This window comes from Pipra filicauda, unplaced genomic scaffold (assembly GCF_003945595.2).
Source record: "Pipra filicauda isolate LSUMZ 115617 unplaced genomic scaffold, ASM394559v2 scaffold474_size475410_pilon, whole genome shotgun sequence".
Lineage (NCBI taxonomy): Eukaryota > Metazoa > Chordata > Aves > Passeriformes > Pipridae > Pipra > Pipra filicauda.
This window is the reverse complement of record NW_024104614.1, coordinates 17763-36375: the sequence shown is the minus strand read 5'-3', so window position 1 is coordinate 36375 and position 18613 is coordinate 17763. Positions and strand designations below refer to the sequence as shown.

The 18613-nt window shown below is 45.8% G+C and overlaps 1 protein-coding gene across 5 annotated transcripts; it reads right to left on the bottom strand.

Moving 5' to 3' along the window:
• Positions 1–5: 5 nt before the first annotated feature.
• Positions 6–18581, bottom strand: ELMO2 (engulfment and cell motility 2). 5 transcript variants are annotated; one of them, XM_027745844.2, is made up of 22 exons: positions 18325–18581; positions 13742–13867; positions 13567–13607; positions 12986–13058; positions 12604–12654; positions 11443–11624; positions 10607–10706; positions 10347–10498; positions 8920–8998; positions 8277–8312; positions 5354–5404; positions 4903–5025; positions 4162–4296; positions 3632–3736; positions 3444–3552; positions 2738–2874; positions 2234–2397; positions 2040–2152; positions 1633–1740; positions 1223–1305; positions 822–899; positions 6–316 (listed from the first exon to the last, which is right to left on the bottom strand). In XM_027745844.2, the coding sequence occupies exons 2-22, from the start codon at positions 13817–13819 to the stop codon at positions 116–118; spliced, it is 2199 nt and encodes a 732-aa protein (XP_027601645.1). In that variant the 5' UTR covers positions 13820–13867; positions 18325–18581; the 3' UTR covers positions 6–115. The 5 variants fall into 5 exon arrangements, with proteins under 5 accessions (XP_027601645.1, XP_027601647.1, XP_039242160.1 ...); XM_027745846.2 differs by having other exon boundaries at positions 18291–18552; XM_039386226.1 differs by having other exon boundaries at positions 18376–18552.
• Positions 18582–18613: the final 32 nt, after the last annotated feature.

Sequence of the window (18613 nt, the reverse complement as noted above, 5' to 3'; positions counted from 1 at the left end):
CGGCGGCTCGGAGCGCTACTGGTTATTATTGAACCGATACAAAAGGCGGGCGGCGCCGGGTCCCCCGCCCCGGGCGCCCCCGGGTCCCGGTTCCGAGCGCGGCCCGGGCGGTGCCTCAGCCGTAGTGGTACACGAAGTCGTAGCTGCTCGGCTCCTTGGGGATCGGCGGCGGCGCTTCGGGGATCTGGATGTTCTCCAAGTCCAGGAGCCTCAGCTTCATTTCCATGCTCAGCAGCGTGTCCAGGTCGCTCTTGGTCAGCTCGCTGGACATGTCCTTCCCCAAGAGAGCGTTAAGCCCATCAATCCAGATACAGTACTGTGGAAAAGAAAGGGGAATTCACGACTCCATGAGGGCATAAATGAGAGGTTATGTTGAACCTTTCCATCCATGCAACAATTAGAGATGCTCCTATATAGCTTCAAAATAGGAAAAAACCCCCCATATCCAACCCCAAAACAGGGCCCACAGATTTCCAGTGGAAGTTACAAACCTAGAGATTAAGTGTGACCTCATGGCTGTAGGAGAGGGCCGAGAGTTTCTGTTGTGGCATAACACAAGAAAAAGCAAACCTATTCTAGGCATCATAGGAAGAAAGAAAGCAGTAGTGAAGACTAGGGGAAATTAATGTGAGATTGTTTTTTTCTTTTTAAATGAAAAAAATAACTACAAAAAAATGATTCACATTAAGCATCGCCAACATTCTAAGAATGAACCTGGTGGGAGACAGCCTGTTCAAGTCTTTAATGAGAAGCAACTGATTCTTCTTAATCTCTGAAGCTAATTGCTATATATTCTACTGCTTGATCACTGTGTTTCTTACCTCGTATTTATTAGGTGCAATGAAGTTCAGGGTCTCATCGGGATCGTATAATATGGAGAAGGCCAATTCTAACACTTCCTGAATGGAAAAGAATCTTTCAGTCACCGACTGAACAAAACATTACAGCACCTTCTGCCTGCCAACCTGAGAGGAGCTGCCTTGCTGCAGCTCAGTACACTTTCCCACATTGGTGAACAATTCTGAATAGACTATAGCACAACCACACAGTGCCCACAGCTCCCAGTAGTCACAAAGGAATACTAGGAAAAGGCCCAGATAGGAGATGGGGTTTGGAAACAACACATCTGCATTGTGGGGAGACCATTTGCTCCTGTTCCTCTCTTTCAGACTTCAGTGCTACAGAAATAGATACTAATGACAGGCAAAAAGGGAGCACTTGCCTTGTTCTGTTTCAGTGCACTTTTCTCCTTCATGTGTGGACAATCCTTCCCTGTGACAATGGCTTTGATGTCTGCAACTGGAACTAACAGTGAAAAAGTAAAACTCCCAAACAAGCAATCCTAACCAGGAAGAGACAGAACTTTGTTTTGTCTTTGCAAACTGAGCATTGTTTGTTTTTTTGGCTCCTTCCTGCAGTTTTCCAAAACACATTACCAGTAAGATCCCAACAGCTGGCTGTTAAAAAAGAAACACCAAGCAATTCCAAGACTTGAAGAATTTGGGAAGGACTGAAAGTTGGTATCACCTCAGTCAGGGTTTCAGCCACAGCTCTTTCATCTTTATCTAGGATTATACTCAGCCTCTAGACAGCAGAGCACAGAACAGTGCACAGCCTGTAATCAGGACTTACTTTTTTCCTGTAGAGATTCAAAGGTCACTTCCCCCTGGGCATTATCTTCCAGATCTCCATAGTGTAGCACCTTGTGATTCAGAGCCAGGCGACAATACCAGAATCTTTCTGGAACACACACCAAGCAGAGTAAGCTGAGCAAAATCATTCATAGGAAGCCTTTCAGCCACTAACATTAGAGCCTCTCCACCCAATCCATCTGCTCCCCCAGCTCCTCAGCACAGCTTCTTGTTCATGAGGGATTCTTAGAAATGCACATCTGTGCCATCCCAAACTACTGGCTGATACGGATAGCCCAGATAATCAGCCTCTCTTTCAGCAACGTGCCTGGTGGCAGATTAGTTCATTAGATCTTATTTGCTATAGTTCTTCACATGAGAAAAATGCAGTAGACACTGTCCCCTTACCTTGTCTTCTGCGATTTCCAATTTTTCGAAAGCTGCTTCCCTCACAAAGCCTGTTCAGGCGCTGTTGCTTTATCAGCTCCAGGATCTCAGGTTGGATTTTCTCCCTCAGCTCCCTGGCAATCAAATACAGAAGAGTAAGCAGAAAGTGGAGATAAGAGCAAGCACAGAAGGCAGTGTTTTTGTCAGGCACGTACACAATAGGGGGTGACTGGAAGTCATCTTGGCTCATTCTCTCAGACTGGCGTAGCCGCAGGATCTCTGAATAGCTCAGGCTGCGCAGCTTGCTCTTGAACTGGTCCAAGGAGTTTGGTTTAGAAGGGAGAGCCCGTGTGATCTGTTCCCTCACAACCTGCATAACCTAAAGAGGTGGGGAAGGGAGAAGAGCAAGTCACATTCTTGCTGCTTACTGGCATCATAGAACCAGGGCACACAGAACTGACGTGGGATAAGTGGGGCCAGGAGTATCAACACACTAGTGACTTTGAAGATCAAGAAAAACTACAAATGACCTCAGGTCATACCAAATATAAGTTGAGCCATCCCCCCTTACAGCCCACATCAATGCCCCATTCACATCTTCTGTGCCCTGTATGTATGGCCAGTCTTCTGTGCCCTACTCTTTAATGAATTGTACAAGCTGAGTGAACACGTGCTGATCTGCAAAAGATTTTACAAGAATATCTCTTCACCACCCTGACCTTATTAAAATCTTCTGCTGTCGCCCTCATTTCTTTCCAGGTCTTGTTCAACAGCTGGATGCAGATGGCAAACAGTTCCTCAAACGCACGGTCGTGGGTGAAAAACATGGGGTGATAGTCATTCCGGCCTTCATTGGCTTCAGAGAGAAAGAAACCACAGCCACGTGAGCATATTGTACAAAACGTACCTGAAATCCACTACAGTGACAGACAGAGACCTGATGGTGCACAACAGTACCTACTCCAAGAGATTAAGACAGTTTATTGGGAACAGCAACTATCTGTGACTCATGTGCCTTTTTCATCCTAGTCCCCAAAAATGACTGCTTGCAGTATTTCCCACTTTCCTCTGGCAGAATTTCTTACAGTGGTTAATTTTCTTAGGATACTGTGTTGAGATTGTCAGCACTAATAAACTTCTCTCAAGTTCATGATGGTTTCTAGACTATTTTTTTTATACAGCACCCTGCTGAAGCTTAGGAAGATGAAACTTTCTGCTCGTGTCACTTTTTCAGGAGAACCAGAGAATACGCACACCAAATTTCTTACTTTATTTTGACACTGGGACACCAACAAGCTGCCCCTGTCCCTACAGGACAGATGTGAGATCAAGGTTCTAATGCTTGTGAATACTGGTCAGCCTGTAAGCTACTTCCAGAAGCATCAGCCCAGCAATCTGTAAAGCTGGGAAATAAATGGTACTCACGGAGTTCCCCAACCTGCAAGATCTCACAAAGCATCCTGGTGAGTTCAATGGCACTGCGCCCAAAGGGACACTCGTGTTTATCTTCTCGACTGCTGTTCTCCAGAACAATCTACAAGAAGAAGGTGCCACACACACTAAGAAGACCTGCTGAGCTGTTGGCATCTGTAAAAACCAGCAGCTTCACTCACCCTGATATAGGTGTCCTGATGAAATTTAGCCAAGTAGAGCATGTTGTCCAATGCCAACATCCCTGGAGGAGTCTGAGTAAAATCCATGGCTGGATTGATGTGATTCTGTAAAAAGAAGGTGTAGAAAGAATACAAACAAATTAGCTCAAAGAAATTGTGTGAGAAAATTTTCTGAATGAATTTTACAACTGCCTGTTCATCAAGCACTCCCTCACATCTATCCAAGAGGTAACCTTGGATGACAATGCTATCCAAACTTTCTAGAAGAAAGGCTGATTCCACATTCTTCATAGTGCACATAGTAAGTAAATATCTCCAGAGAATGTGCCTAATGAACCCTGGCATTTAACTAATTGGTAAGTTCATAAGACTTCCCTGGGACTTTGAGTGTAGCTGAATTTCTAAATTCAGATGCAGAAGTTTGGTAAAGCAAACAGCTATTTCTGTTCCTTATTTCCCCACAACTCCAATGGAGATTGTTTACATTGCCTTCACATGGTTTAGAGTCAGCCCTCTCTCTAGATGCCTACAGTGAATCCCAGCATCTTGTAGTCCTTGGTGTACATGGCTTTGCGTTTCTCTGTTCCACTGCCAGGGACGTTGTTGCTGTCGGACTCTGCATCGAATGCAATTCTTCTCAACTCAAATATGATGTCTCTCTGTGCCTGAAAGACAGAAGGCAGGGAAATGCCAACGTGATCAATCACTGGGGCAGTATTTTCACATAATGCACAGAACTACCGCTCCTTTCAGAGCTCACACAATGAAATACAGAAGAATGCCAGAGGTCATTTACACTACACAAGAGGCAATCCATTTCAAAATTGGAAGTTTCAGTACACTGGAGTAAGGCAAAGTATTTGTTGGCAATTTCTAGGCTTTCAGATAATGCTAAGGCATTTCTCACTAAAGACTACAATGCATCTAAGAACTGAGTAACAGATACTTAAAAGTGCCCAGTTTCCTTGTATACTGCAAAGAAATGGATCAGATGCTGTGCCCTCCATAGAGGTGGAGTAACCAGTTTGACAGCTGGCATCACACTGGTCAAGAAAGGAGTATATGGCTTCCAGTGACCACTTACATCTCAAAATCCCACAGCAAGCAGCAGGATAGTCATGAGCATACCCCGATCTCAGGGACTACAATGTGAGGGGTGGTTTTGGAACCATATGCACCATCTACTGCAAATTCTATAGAGCTAAGGAGCTCAGATATAAGGCCCCCTGTACATCCTATTCTATCAGATCTTACTCAGCTCTAACAGTCACCTGATCATTGGGGTCCATCTTGGTCATCATTCTCTCTTCCAGGAGATTAAAGGTCAGGACCTGGAGCACGTACAGCTGATGGGCCATCTCTGTTTTAATGGGGCGGTTTCCTCTGATCACATGCTGCAAAATAAAGGATAGGGAAATGAAGGGAGTACAAATAAACACTTAGGTATTAGCTCTAGGCATATGCCAGGCTGCATGCACATCTCTCTGTATGAAGATTCAGCTGTTTAACCTCCATATTCCACCAGAAGCATAATGATAATGCTCTGTAACAGCTGAAAGTAGCATCCTGATAACTCCCTTTTGAACAAGTGACCCCAGCTTCACCTCTGAAAGAGTCACTTTTCAGGAAGTGCCCTGAGGGCAGCTGAATTTACACCATGCACAAGTGATACCTCTACTGAGGGAACTTTAGGAAGCACTGGGTTATTCCAGACATACTTACATTCAGGATTATAGACCTCAGATGCTTCTGGGCAAATGCATTAGCCATTTCCTGTTGTGGAATTTAGAGAAGAAATAACATGAGTGAAATATAAAACAAAAGGCCCACATTGTGCAGAAAGGAGAGAATGAAATAAGCCTATGGACTGGAGATAGCACTGGCACACAACAAAGTGCTTCTACTACACACTGTCAATTTAGCATGGCATCTCACCACAAAGCAAGCATCAGGTTGGGATGCAAGGGTCATCTTTACCATGGCACAACTCAGAGATGGCTCCCCTACAAAACATTAATGTGGAGAAAGGCACTGGTGTGGTCAAAGCACAGAAGCAAATTTAGCTTAATGTTGGACATCTAATGATACTTCAGGTATGGCAGCAGGGAGCATACTGTGGGTTGCCCAGGAAAAATCTGTCATCTACAAGAGGCTCCTCCAATTAGCATTTCACAGCTTTCTACACCAAGGTACACCCAGGAGAACAAGGGCTAGAGGATGCAGGTTTCACATCTCCTCCCGCTCAAAAACTCCCGCTCTGACATTTACATTTCCTTTGTCTCAGTTCCCAAAGAGATGTTCAGAAGTCAGTTTAAGCACAATTTGCAGAAGCATTTATTTCAGTTTACAAAAAGGCAGGGTAGTAATTTTCATGCTTACAGGAAAGCTTCCACTTTCCCTCTTTACTGCATGGCTTCCCTCCCCAGGTGAGGAGGGTTTCCCAGCCATGGAGTAATGATGACAGTCACAGCAGATGCAAGATGCCTCCAGTTCCAGCACCAATTACACATGCACCTGCAAAAACCTAACCTGTGCTTTCCTTGTAAATTGTGAAGATGCACTTTCTAACATAGCAGTGATCTCATTACACCTGCAAGGAGAGTGGCACAAGTGCTAATGTCAAAAGGGAATGTTATCATGAGTTTGCTGCTACAAGCAAAATCTTTGGGTAAGAAAAAATCTGTTGGGCATTATATCATCTGGAAGAGGTCCAAAAGATCTGACAGTCTGAGATCTCTTCACATTCCTCTGCAGTGCAGATTGAGAGTTGGGAGCAGATGTGGAGTCTCAGACAATTGCATTCAATCAGCTGCACATTCTGAGCAATCCAAGACTGTTCCAACTGCTCATATCAACCCTGCTCCTGATAGACTATAAAAAGTCTGGTCAAATGTGTGCATTAACCTTTTGCCAAGTTCCTATTATCACTTTTGATCCAGATAGAAACCTCCTAAGCCAAGACAGTGATAACACTGACTGACAGCCAAGCTGTGATGGCTGCAAGTTCAGCAGCGTTTGTGTGACAACCAAAGTGAGTCAGTGCTTGAGTGGAAGATATCTATGAAGTATCTAGATGAAATAGGAGAGCTTTTAGAGATAACACACTGCCCTCTGAGTCATTATTTTTTACTACAGTTTGTGAGATGTAGCACTGAGAACAGGATAAGGCCTGCTGCTGGGATTTGTTCATGCACGTGACACAAGGAATCCTTACTCTGAAGGAATTAGTTTGTACACGGGATGAAGTAACAAGTGACTGAAGCAGATAAAAAGGGGGAAAGACAAAGACAATTAAACAATTCTAAACAGCATAGAAAGAAGCATGAGCACACACACAGTCTAACCACTGCTAAGGGGTCTATGTTCTGCTGAGAGTCCAACAGGGCCCACTTTGCTGCTTGACACAGTCACAAAATCACAGAAGCATTTATGCTGGAAGAGATGTCTTTAGATCACCTAGTCCAACTCCCCTGATTCAAGCAACATCAGATAGAGCAGGTTGCCCAGGACTGTGTCCAGTCAGGATTTTAATATTTCCACTGATGGAGACTCCATAATCTCTCTGGGTAACCTGTTCCAGTGTTGATCACTCTAACACTAATTTTGTGTGTTTGTGTGTATGTTCACATGGAATCTTCTTTTAAGCTGTGCCCACTGCCTCTGGTCCTGTCAGCAAGCACTACTGAGATGAGTTCCCACTTCTTTATTCCCTTCCATCAGATATTTATAGACAGCAGACCTCCCTGAGCCTTCTCTTCTTGAGGCTGAGCAATCCCAAATCTCTCAGGCTTTATTGATATGAAAGGTACTCCAGTTTCCTAACCAGCTTCATGGCCTTTGTGGTCATGTGGATTGTGTTCAAGGGGAAAAATAAAAAAAAGTGAAAGATCCCTTGGAATTTTGTTTGCTTGTATCTTGGCTGAATTACCAGTAGATAAGTATAATTTTTCTTATTTTCATGTATTAAGCATATATATTAATTTTAGAAATTATGTAACATTTATTGAGACAGCAGTTTCCCCTCTGAAGGCACTGCATCCGTGGCAAAAGTGGAACATCCTCTGTGCCACCCAGAAAATCTAAAAAACGTACCAGAATCTCAAGATAAGAAGGCTGCAAATCAACCTCTTAACAAGAGTGGTGATTTCCATGGAGATAGCACAAGGCAAAAAACATTCTTATACTACAATTCCCATAAGGGAGAAGTCACAGATCAGGCAGAATTTATGCTCTAGCCCCCAGTCAGCAACAGATTTTGTGACTGCTCTTCACAGACAAACAGCTCTATCTTTACAAGGACACAGCTGGATATAAAACTGTCATTGAGCTCTGGGGTATAAAAAGTTAAAAGAGACTCAGATTGCTAAAGAACTGGTTCCAGTTTTACAACTGGTTCACCTGATCAGTCACCAGTTTCCTTTTACAATCATCTGTGTGATCTTGTTTTCACAGTAAGTCATTCAAGGTTTCTCTTGCTGCTGATTCTTTTCCCCTCCACAGTCTGAGTATGTCCCCACCCTTCTCCCTAGGCTCATCCCCTCTGAAGCCTGTGTGCATCTTCCCTGGGATACAAGGAGGCACAGCTGGAGGAAAGCTAACATGCCTACAGCTCCACATGACCAGCCCCCGGGCTGGAGTTACTTACAGTGATGGGCAGGTCTAGAGGGTTAAGCAGCTTGTCCTGCTGGCAGAAAGCAAAAAAAGGCACAAAGAGAAGCAGACAGGATTTAGCTCAGAGTCCAGAAACGAGGCACAAACGGGGCACTAGAGAAGAAAGGCTCAACACAGCAAAGCTACACAATACACACATATGCACATCTTGCACGTAGCTGAGATCCTGGGGGTTCCTCAGAGCAGGACAGGTGTGTAACTTCTCACATTTGCCAGCAGGAATATCCCCCTATGACTTCAAGAAGGTCCCCTTTTGGGGGGGAAGGGGGAGATGTGGTGTTTGTTTAGGAAGTACATACAAACCCTCTACCCAGCCTACCTCTCCCATACACAGTTAACTTTCTTAAAGAATTTTCCCATGCTGTCTGGAGGATTACCTTCTGTTCTCTCAAGGTCTTTCAGAATCCTTTCTGAGCATCTCCCAAATAGAGATGTGTGCTCCAGGACACATTATTAATGGGATGGTACTTTTTCTCCAGTGTTGCCATACTGAAACAGCCACATAAGCTCTTGGCAAGGTTTGAGGTCTATCTTGCCCAGACAATGTGATTTCTGAGGCGTAAAGTAAACAGCCAGCAACCATTATTCAGGTTTAAAGTCAAAAGGCAAAAACAAACCTGTCTCTTGTCCTCAGGTGCCTTCAGGAAGAGAGCATTGATCAGAGCAATGGCATATGTCTGAATCTCTTGGTTTGAGCTGCACAAACAAAGAAAGGGAGGATCGTAAGAGAACAGACAGTACAGAACATCACAGCCTGGTGCTTTGCCTGCACCATGAGAACACTGCCTACAGCTGTCCTGCATTTCAACAAACAAGCAGGACTCATGTAATCTATGTTCATGATGCCCAACCCTTCATAAGGCTTGCAAATAGCTGACAGAAATTTCTGTCTGCCAGGTCCATTAACCAGGAGACAGAGCAGACTGCAGCCCAGCACCACCACAGCTTGTTTCCAGTGCTGGAACTATCTCTGTAAAACCTAGTTATACTGCAGTCTGTTACATGGATACAGCTTGAAACTTGTATGGAGCAAGTAATTTTTCTCCCCTGTGCCAAGGGAAGCCACCAAGTGCAAATGGAACTAAGGGGAAAGCACACCTCTCTTTATGGCATTGCCTTCCAACCTCAGTAGTTTGGCCCAACCCACACTTCTTATTTTTACTGAAGAGGTTCTTCAGGTAAAGGGTCCTTATTCCCTTTCTAGACCACACACAGCACGTGGCTGCACTTGTGATGTTCAAAACATCACAAAAATAAGCTTCCAAATGCCGATCACACTCTTCCACCCTCACCTTAAGGCTGTATGAGCACAAAGTGACATTGATGCAGTACATTGTTTGTGCTACCGTGTTGTTAAACTACTCACTGATTAAGGAATATCAATCATATTCACAATTAGTGCTTTTCCACATTTGCAGAATTAAAAGACTTGAGGAAAAAAACCAACCTACTCAAAGCTCTGACAATTACGTGCTTTTTTTTTTATGGGAGAGTAGAGCTGACCTAGACAAACAGCCCTAAGAGACAGATATTGATTTGTTGGTTTGTCAGTTTGTTGAGAGGAAGGAGATGAAGGGATTTTTTTTTTCCCTTCAAGCAAGAAAAGCAATTGTTTTCTTCCTTAATATGCAGGACAAAACCCAGAAGAAGATGAGTTCTTAGATTCTAGTGGAGACAATTTAAAGAGGGGTGAAGGTGGCAGATGACTGGATGCAGATGGTTTGGGAAATTGTTTTTAGTCAAACACAGGTTTGGTTCTAACACTGAACACACTCATGCAGTTGTTTAAGCAGAATATCTTTGTTCAAGACATACACTCATGTGCCTAAGTGCTTCCAGAACACAGAAAACATTTTTCTAGGATCTTTTTTCTTTTTTTTAAAAAATCCATTAGAAATCTTAAAGTTCAAGGAAGGTGTCATGTCAGTAATACTTAAAAAAAAATATAATCTTTAAGTGTTTTAAATTTAAAAGGACGTGTTTTAAAATTGACAGGCACACAAAAAATGGATACAAATCACACTGTTGCTGGGTGGACACTCACACTTGCAGGTGGGAAATGAGCTGCCCCACGGTGATCTCTTCTGCAATCTTCTGGTACAGGGTCTGGCTGTTGAGCACCATGCTCTCCAGGATGGCCAGGGACCGCTGGAGGATGGACACGTCCACCATGGGCTGGCTCACATACCCTGCAATCTGCAAACAGATGGACCAGCAGAGTCATTCTGCTCTTTGCTCTTCCTGGAAGCTCAGTTAAAGCATGAAAAGAAACAGTATCTTCTCACCCCCTCCACCCAAACTCACCTGTTTGATGAAGGTTATCGAGACCATGTCCCAGGAGACAATACCGTGGTCCATGAGCTCCAAGAAGGCAGTCAGGGTGAAAGCCAACATTTCACTGTAACTGAGAAAATGAAGAATGCTGTTACAAGAGATCTGGCAGCAAGAAAAAAGCCTGTCCAAGCTGAATAAGCTGGGTAAGAGAAAAATGTCACCACCTTTTAATAAAACAGGCTACGATTTCACACCTGGAGGAGCAATAAAGTATATTCATTTACGCAGACAATTTTACTGTTGTAGAAATGTATTGTAGAAAGACATTTTATTTTTCCTGATGACAAGCACAAATTAAAAATAGCAACAATAAGTCCCTAGTCCTGCCACCAGAGACTTGCAACCACCTGCATCAGCACTTGGCTATTCAGAGGAAAAAGCATGTTTTAACATCAGAGAAAAGCAAAGAAAAATTCATTGTCCTTCTCTAAATATTGAGACCTGACTTGAAATAAAATGAGAGCACAGCATGAACTGTGGAAAATTTAGTATATAACCACAAGACAGAACGGTGAAGATTACAAAAAATGCAGGAATTGCAAGAAATGCAGGGGGGTGCAGGGCAGCCTCTGCGAGGAGAAGCTGAGGCTGCCTCATGCCAGACACAGCCAGTGCCAGGCAGCTCCAGGATGAACCACCACCAAAACACTCCTTTTGCCTCACGAGGTTTAGCCAAGGACTAGAAAGACTTTGTTTAAACAGTTCAACTTTGCTATGAGGTTAGTTGATTTATGCCACTTCAGAAAACAAAATCAGCCCCTTATTTGAGGCCCTCTGTTTCAGAGTCCTGGAAGACAGGAACTTACTGGGACAGCAGCTTGGTCCCGCTCTCCACAAGCCGTGTCAGCACCGTAATCCCTTCCATGTTGATGAACTCTGTGGCAAAGGTCACATCTGCTGAAAGCTTGGCCAGTTCCTTCATGGCATCCAGTCGTGCTTCCATGCTGTGGGACTGGATCCTCTCCATCAGCTGGCGAGCTGCCCTAGACTGGCAGGAAAGAGGGATGGTGCCAGTTACAGACCAGTTACCTGCAGCCTGAGTTCTGTCACCAGCGTCAGCATTCTGTCAGAAGGCCCTGGATGGGCAGAGAGAGCAGAGCCAGGGTAGAGAGACACCAGCAAAGATAAATTCAGTAGCAGCAGACAGTAAGACTAAGAAAGACTAAAAAAAGGCTGCAGTCAGCAATGGTTACAGCCAAGCAGGAGGTAAAATGCTATTTTACAAGTTAGAGCAAATGCTTGTTTTTCTTTCTGGTGAGGTGAGTAGAGGGTTTTTTTCCATAGAAATATGGAGCAACACCGTTAAAGAAATATGGTATTAAACACAAGTCTCATAGATTCAAAGAGCAGCACAAGCACATTTTGTATATCCATGAGACATTCCATAAGATTTCTCAGACACAGATCAATGATATCCTCTCAACTACCTCTTGCCCAAGTAACTTCTTCCAGTTGTACTCACTCTCAGCTCTATCCATTGACGCTTGCACAGAAAAGGTTTAAGAATTTAAATAAAAAGGAAGCTGCAGCAACTCTGCAAAAGACAACTGCTGAGGTCACAATAGCAAGAATTCAGCAGGAACCACCCCATCTGCATCAAATTTGTCTCTCCTTTAATTTTTTGCATTAAGTTATTGAAACTGTTGCCTTCCAACTGACCATGCTAAGTGCACTCATACTGAGAATGCATTTCTCAGGTGCTTCACAACATCCTCATCTAGGGGATGCACTAAAGCTGCAGACTGGGTTACAGAAAGTCCTATAAAAGGGCAGAGCATCCAAAGGAAAGACACACACCACTGTCAGGATGGAAAACAAAGAGTGTGTGCCTCATTGTGCAGAACGGCCCAAAACGAAGGGAATTCCCCTGAAATTTGGGGAGAAGGAGAAAGAAAAGCCAAGAGGCAAGAAACAGCCTGTCTTCCATGGATAGTCACTGAGAATGAAGGATGTGAGGAAGCATTTACCGGGGAGACTGCCAGCTGCAGGATAGTTCCATTCTTGATGTCACAGCGAGTCTGAAAGAAAACACAAACTTTAAACTGCGGAAAAGTAGGAGGGAAAGAACACAACTGGATCTGCAGTGCACATCTGTATGCATGAGTAAAGGGTTCTCACATCACACAACCCTACTGAGGGCACTGGGATTGAGACCCCGAGCCCCCACACCCATGGGCACGCAAAGGGAGAAGTGCAAGGCTCCTCAGCTGAATGACACCATTCAAGTGCGAGTCTGAGAGCAAAGATGCTGCCCCTCAAGGATTAGTGCCAGTATTGTTCCACCCACCAGTCCAAGACATTCTGCACTCTCCCCCGGGATGTCAGCAAGCTGCTGCCTCTCACACTGACCTGCTCTGTGATGTACAGCTGGGGACCATCGGCGTACCGCAGGGTGTAGTACTCAGGGTTTGGCAGGGACCACCTGGCAGAGGAAGAAGAAGGACACATAAGCTTCTTCCTCCTCTTTCTTCTGGTTCTCAATTAGGAAATGGAGCTCAATCCCGGCAGGGTGCAAAAGAACTTTCAAGCAAAGCTTTAGCAGGGGAAGTCAGGTCTCCCAAAGAGAAGAGAAAACACCCTCCTCTTGAGGGGAATGTGGGACTCCAGCCTACTCTAAATCAATTCTGTGGAGCATCTGAGGAGGCCTACACTTTGGTAACAGCAGGATGGGCCAGTCCTCAGAGAAACTGACCTTAGGGCACACATAGGCACACACTTAGAAGTGGAATGAAGATGGAAGGCCCTCGTTTTCCGGGAGATCCTTTTCTTCACAATTTAAACCCAGCCCATTGCATGGCCAAAACTGGCAGCAGGCAGCATGGATTGTGCTTGCAGCACATGATCAAGCAGCAGAGACTTTCCACGGTACCCCAGCAAGATTTGTCAGCGGGACAGACTTTCTCCACAAGGGTTCCCAGAGAACTACTCACCCATCACAGACCTCCTTGATGATGGATGCAAGAGGCCTTTTCTAGAACAGAAAGAGAGTCCTCAGTAGCCATGTTCCTCTCAACCAGAAAGGAATACTGCCCATTTCTATGCTTCCCACATTCCAGTATCAACGCTGTGGTGCCTTTCCTCCCCCATCTGGTTACCAGGTCTCACCTGATCTATCTCCAGCAGCTGGGCATTGGCACCCGGCCACTCAACAGCCACTTTCACAATGTCTGAAGGCGGTGGCATTGCTCCAGACTCCTCCAGGTGCCTTTACAACAGCATACACCTCCACACCTGTTAAGAGAAAGGATAGTGAGTATCTCTCTGAAAACCATTTCACTTGTTACATTGGATCTAACACGAAATTCAAAACACCAGACACATCAGCGTTATGGTTTCCTGGGCCTGACAGGGACAAAACATCCACCCTAGCAGAGATCAAGGCCTCACACTAAAACAGCACATCATGAAATGGCACATCCAACCTTATCACCTAGAATAGATCTGAGAGCTTGTCAGGCTACTCCCAAGAAGGAGGGAGGGCTTTGCTCTGCTCAGCAAAGCCCCGTCTAGCACCCACCATCTGTACTGCCAGGTCAGTTCACAGGAGTAGCAAGGAAATAACTCCCCAGGCTTGGCTGCTGTCAGTATGTGGGAGCAGAAACACAGTGTCCAGGTAGCTTCCCTCCTGAGGGTTGGACAAGGTGAGGCCACGCAAAGGAAGACTGCTCATAAGAGGGTTCAATTAAATTAGTGTTTCAAAGAAGCCTTCACAGCCCACAGAGCCAGGCTAATTCACAAACAGAAAGCACAGAGCCTATGGTGTCCTATGGAAACACTGCCTCCAAACCCCATGAGCATGTCTTATCACAAATTTCTTCTCAAATTTTGATTACCAGTACTCTATTCTCTCATTCCAAGACAGACAATTTACTCTTTGCTAACAGAGACATGTGATCTTGCAGCAAATATGTTCTCAAGAGGCCTCTAACCCTGAAGGCATACAGAGCTGCTGGTGCTATTTTCCCGTCCATTACAATCAATAATTTAGGCTCTACTCCTTTATTCCACGCTCGTCCTGAAGCAGTTCATCTTCTGGTCTCCAAAGTAAACTAGAAATTCAGGCAATAAAGCATAAGGAACCAGGACCAGAATTGTACCGTGCCTCAATGCATAAGCAGAGCAAAGCACTTAGGAGTCTTCATAAAGACAGGAAAGCTTTGAACTTAGATATATTTAGAAGGCTGAAGCCCCCTGTTCAGCACTTATTACTGGGGTATCCAATGCAAGCTTACTCATACCAGTTTCCTTCAGCCTCTTCACAAATCAGTGGTCAATACCTGATATGTCTGAGGACAGCAAAAGTCTGCCAAGCACGGCACACTGCAAGTCAGAAGAGTCCCTCCTGATCCAAAAATGCTTCCTCTAACATTCAAATACAGTGTAATAAAGAGACAAGGCAGAACCAGGAAAGCCTGCTGACCCAACGTACTCCACAGCAGCAGCCATAAGAAGTCAGAGCTTACACAACCCTGCTGTCTTGCAAAAAGACAGATGAACCCAATAAAAATATGAATCAGTCTTCCTCACTTCCTTTTTCCCAAATTACACACACACTAAAATAAAATAAAAATAATTTAGACTTTCAAATGTCTCTTGCAGCAATAGATCAACTAAATCTTTAAGTATACATTGGCAATTACTGGCATACAATCAGTAGTTCTGCATGTACTCCCCAAAGTGCCCAATCTGTATGACACCCCCAGATCTGCAGGATATCAGGGTTTCCATGTATTAGATCTAGAAACAGACAGGCAGTTCCCAAAAGGTGTGTGATTTCCACTCACTCTTCTCCATTCAGCAATTAAAGCCTATGATGGCCTAAACCTGACAGCCTGAGAAAACTCAGTCCTGTGCAGAAGCACACACACACCATCTCAAATAACTAGACTGGCTTGTAATAACTGAATAGGTAATTACTGCTCCCCTGAGTGAGCCAATTTGCAATTAGAAAACATCAAACCCATTCAGTGTTCAAGGCACGACAAATACACAGTGAAGAGACAAGGCTCAAAGATTACTTCCTGGAGTATTAAGAACTGAATTTGCAACTTTTAAACTAATATACCCACAAGTAATTAGCATCTAATTACCACTTCTCCCTTCAGCCTCTTGCAGAACAGTCACAGCCTTTTATGTGCACTGTGACTTACATTGCAAGGTGCTACTAAAGAGTAGAAGGAAATATGGTACTTTATATGCCAAAACAGGCACCCAGATTACTAGAGGTAGTAGCTTTGCAAATCTCTAACTTGCCTTTTTCCCTGCAAAGAACATGCCTCATTCAGAGAGAGGAAGTGACCATTAGAACAGAAACACTGATATTATGGGAAATTGCACAGAAATCACAGAACCATTTAGGCTGGAAAATAAGATTACCAAGTCCAACTGTAACCCTAACACGGCACAGCCCACCACTAAAACATGCCCCTAAATGCCATATAAATGTCCTGTTCCATAAAAAAAGTACTGCAGAGGTTGGCCCACAGCTCCCAGAATCCATGCACTCTACCTGCAGCTTCCCTGATATCCTCACCACTGAAAACAGGGACCAGCCAAGCTGTGTTGCACTCCCTTGATATCTCAAAAAAAAAAAAAAAAGCTCTCAGCTGCATACAAATGCAAAGTAATTCACCATGATCTTTAAGACTATTTCTGCCCCAAATTTCTTCCATAAATGAGCACCCACTCACGACTGGCAACCATGTTTCAATCAGTATTCAAGGCACAGCAAATACACAGCGAAACAAATAGAGCTTAAAGACTGTTTCTTTGCACAGCAGCACCACGGAACAGACACCAGGTATCTCTACTAAGGCAGAGATTTGAAGACCAAGAGGAATTGGCTAAGCAGAACCCAGAGAAGTAAGAATTAAAAATTAAAAAAGGTAGGAAACTCTTCAAACAGCCTGGGTCAAACAATCCTTTGAAGAACCCACACGGATCAGTGGCTCAGCAGGAGCAGCTTTCCAGAAGAGGAAAATGAAGAGTGGACTATGAATACAAAGGGTACTTCAGGTCAGCCTCTTAGCACCAGGTTGTCTGCCAAAAGTATGCTTTGAAACGATTTCACTGCATGTCTGCAGACAAGAGAGGCATCAGATGTTCAGTTTTACAATGGATATTTTGCAGTGCAATAGTGATAGAGCTGATAAAATGACTGTTCAGAATCTCCCATGAAGCACAGACTGTGATTTTCCATAATTGTGATTATCAGTTACTTATAGGTCTCTCACAGCACATTCTTCACAACAACAGCATGTAAACAATTCCCACAGTTTTACAGAGGGAGACAGCAGCCAAGCCGAAATCCATCAAAAATTAATTCCCCCTGCTTCTGCAGAGTGAGCTCTGTCATACAAAGCAGTGGTGCAGGGGTAGCTGCAGGGCAAGAAATCAGCACAACCACTAAAAACACACTATTCAAGAGACTTCTGAGAAGCTGCAAGCTAAAACAACTGGAGTATTTTAAGCAGAACTTCCCTATTCACAAACTCAATCTTCTTTTCATTACAGATAGAGAACAAAGTGTGCTGCACACAGAATGAAAATGAGGAGGATGAAAGAACATTCCCTGAAAAAGAAAAGCTGCCTGGTAGAGTCACCCAGTCAACAAGCAAATAGATGCAGCTTCTGAAACCTGTAGATGCAACAAAACACCCCAGTCAGATCTCAGAAAGTCCCCAGACGGAGCCAACAGGCCAAGGGAAAGGTGGAAGTGATGTTGGCAGAAGGACTAACTGGACAGGTGTGTAGAGAAGACACCTTGGCCAAGCAGCATGAAAGTGTAGTAGGCAGCAGAGTCCAACCCCAGGGCTACACAGTTTTCTTTCTATGCTACCTCACATAACAAGCAATAAGAAACATCTTTCACCAGAGGAACCAAAGAACCAAATGGCTCAGAATCCATCTCTGGAATCTCACGTTCCTCCAAAGGCCTTCCATAGCTGCACTTTGGCTGTACAACACTAAGCCTACGTGCTCTGGTCGAGCACATTCCAACACAGCTTGGCACAGGCCACATCCTGGCAAAGACAGAAACCGACAGCAACAGGCAAAAAGAGAACTGCTTTTTTAATTATTTTTAATCGGTCATGTGAGCTGAAAGCCGACAGCGAGTCGGCCCCTCCTGAAGCTTGGGCCAAAGCCCGATTTAAGGTGCTAAACGATTTTTTTTTTTTTCTGCAAAGCGCTGTCCGTGCCGTGCCTCGGGCCCCGAGGGAGCGGCGGACTCGCCCCTCCGGGGGCAGCCGGGGATGCACAGCGGGAGCTGCGGGGACGGGCGGGCGACCCCCGGAGCCGGAACCTGGGGAGGCAGCGGGGTCTGGGGAGGCAGCGGGGTCTGGGGAGGCAGCGGGGTCTGGGGAGGCAGCAGACTCGCGGTTCGAGGCGCTGCCCCGACGGCTGCGGCTCCCCATCCCCATCCGCATCCCCGCCCGCGCTCACCCGGACCCGCCGCGGCCGCTCCGCGCTCCGGCCGCCCCGGCACCGCCCATGGGCGCGTCATGCGCCCGCCGCGCTGCCATGGAGACCACGGAGAACATGGATAACATGGAGAACACGGAGAACACGGAGAACATGGACACCCGAGCCCGCCCGCCCGCAGCGGCACGACCCGCCGGCCCCGCCACCCCCAGCGGCAACCCCCCCACCCCACCCCGGGTGTCGGCAGCCTCCTCAGTCCCTCTGACCGAGCGTCCCCCGTCCCTCCTCGCCTGCGGGGCCGCCGCGGGAGGGCTCACGTCAGCTCCCCGTGCCCACGGGGCGCCGCCTCCGGGCGCGGCTGCGAGCGCCAGGGGCCGCCGGGGCTCATGCAGGGCGGGCGCCCGGGCCGGCGCGGGGCTCTGGGGCGGCGGCGCGGCCGCGCTCGGCTCCCTCTGCCCCGACAGCGGGGCCGCGGAGCTCCGCGCAGCCCCCGCCCCGCCGCGTCCGTCCCGCCCCGGGAAGCGCGTCCGCGGAGCGCCGGAACGGGCGGTGCCC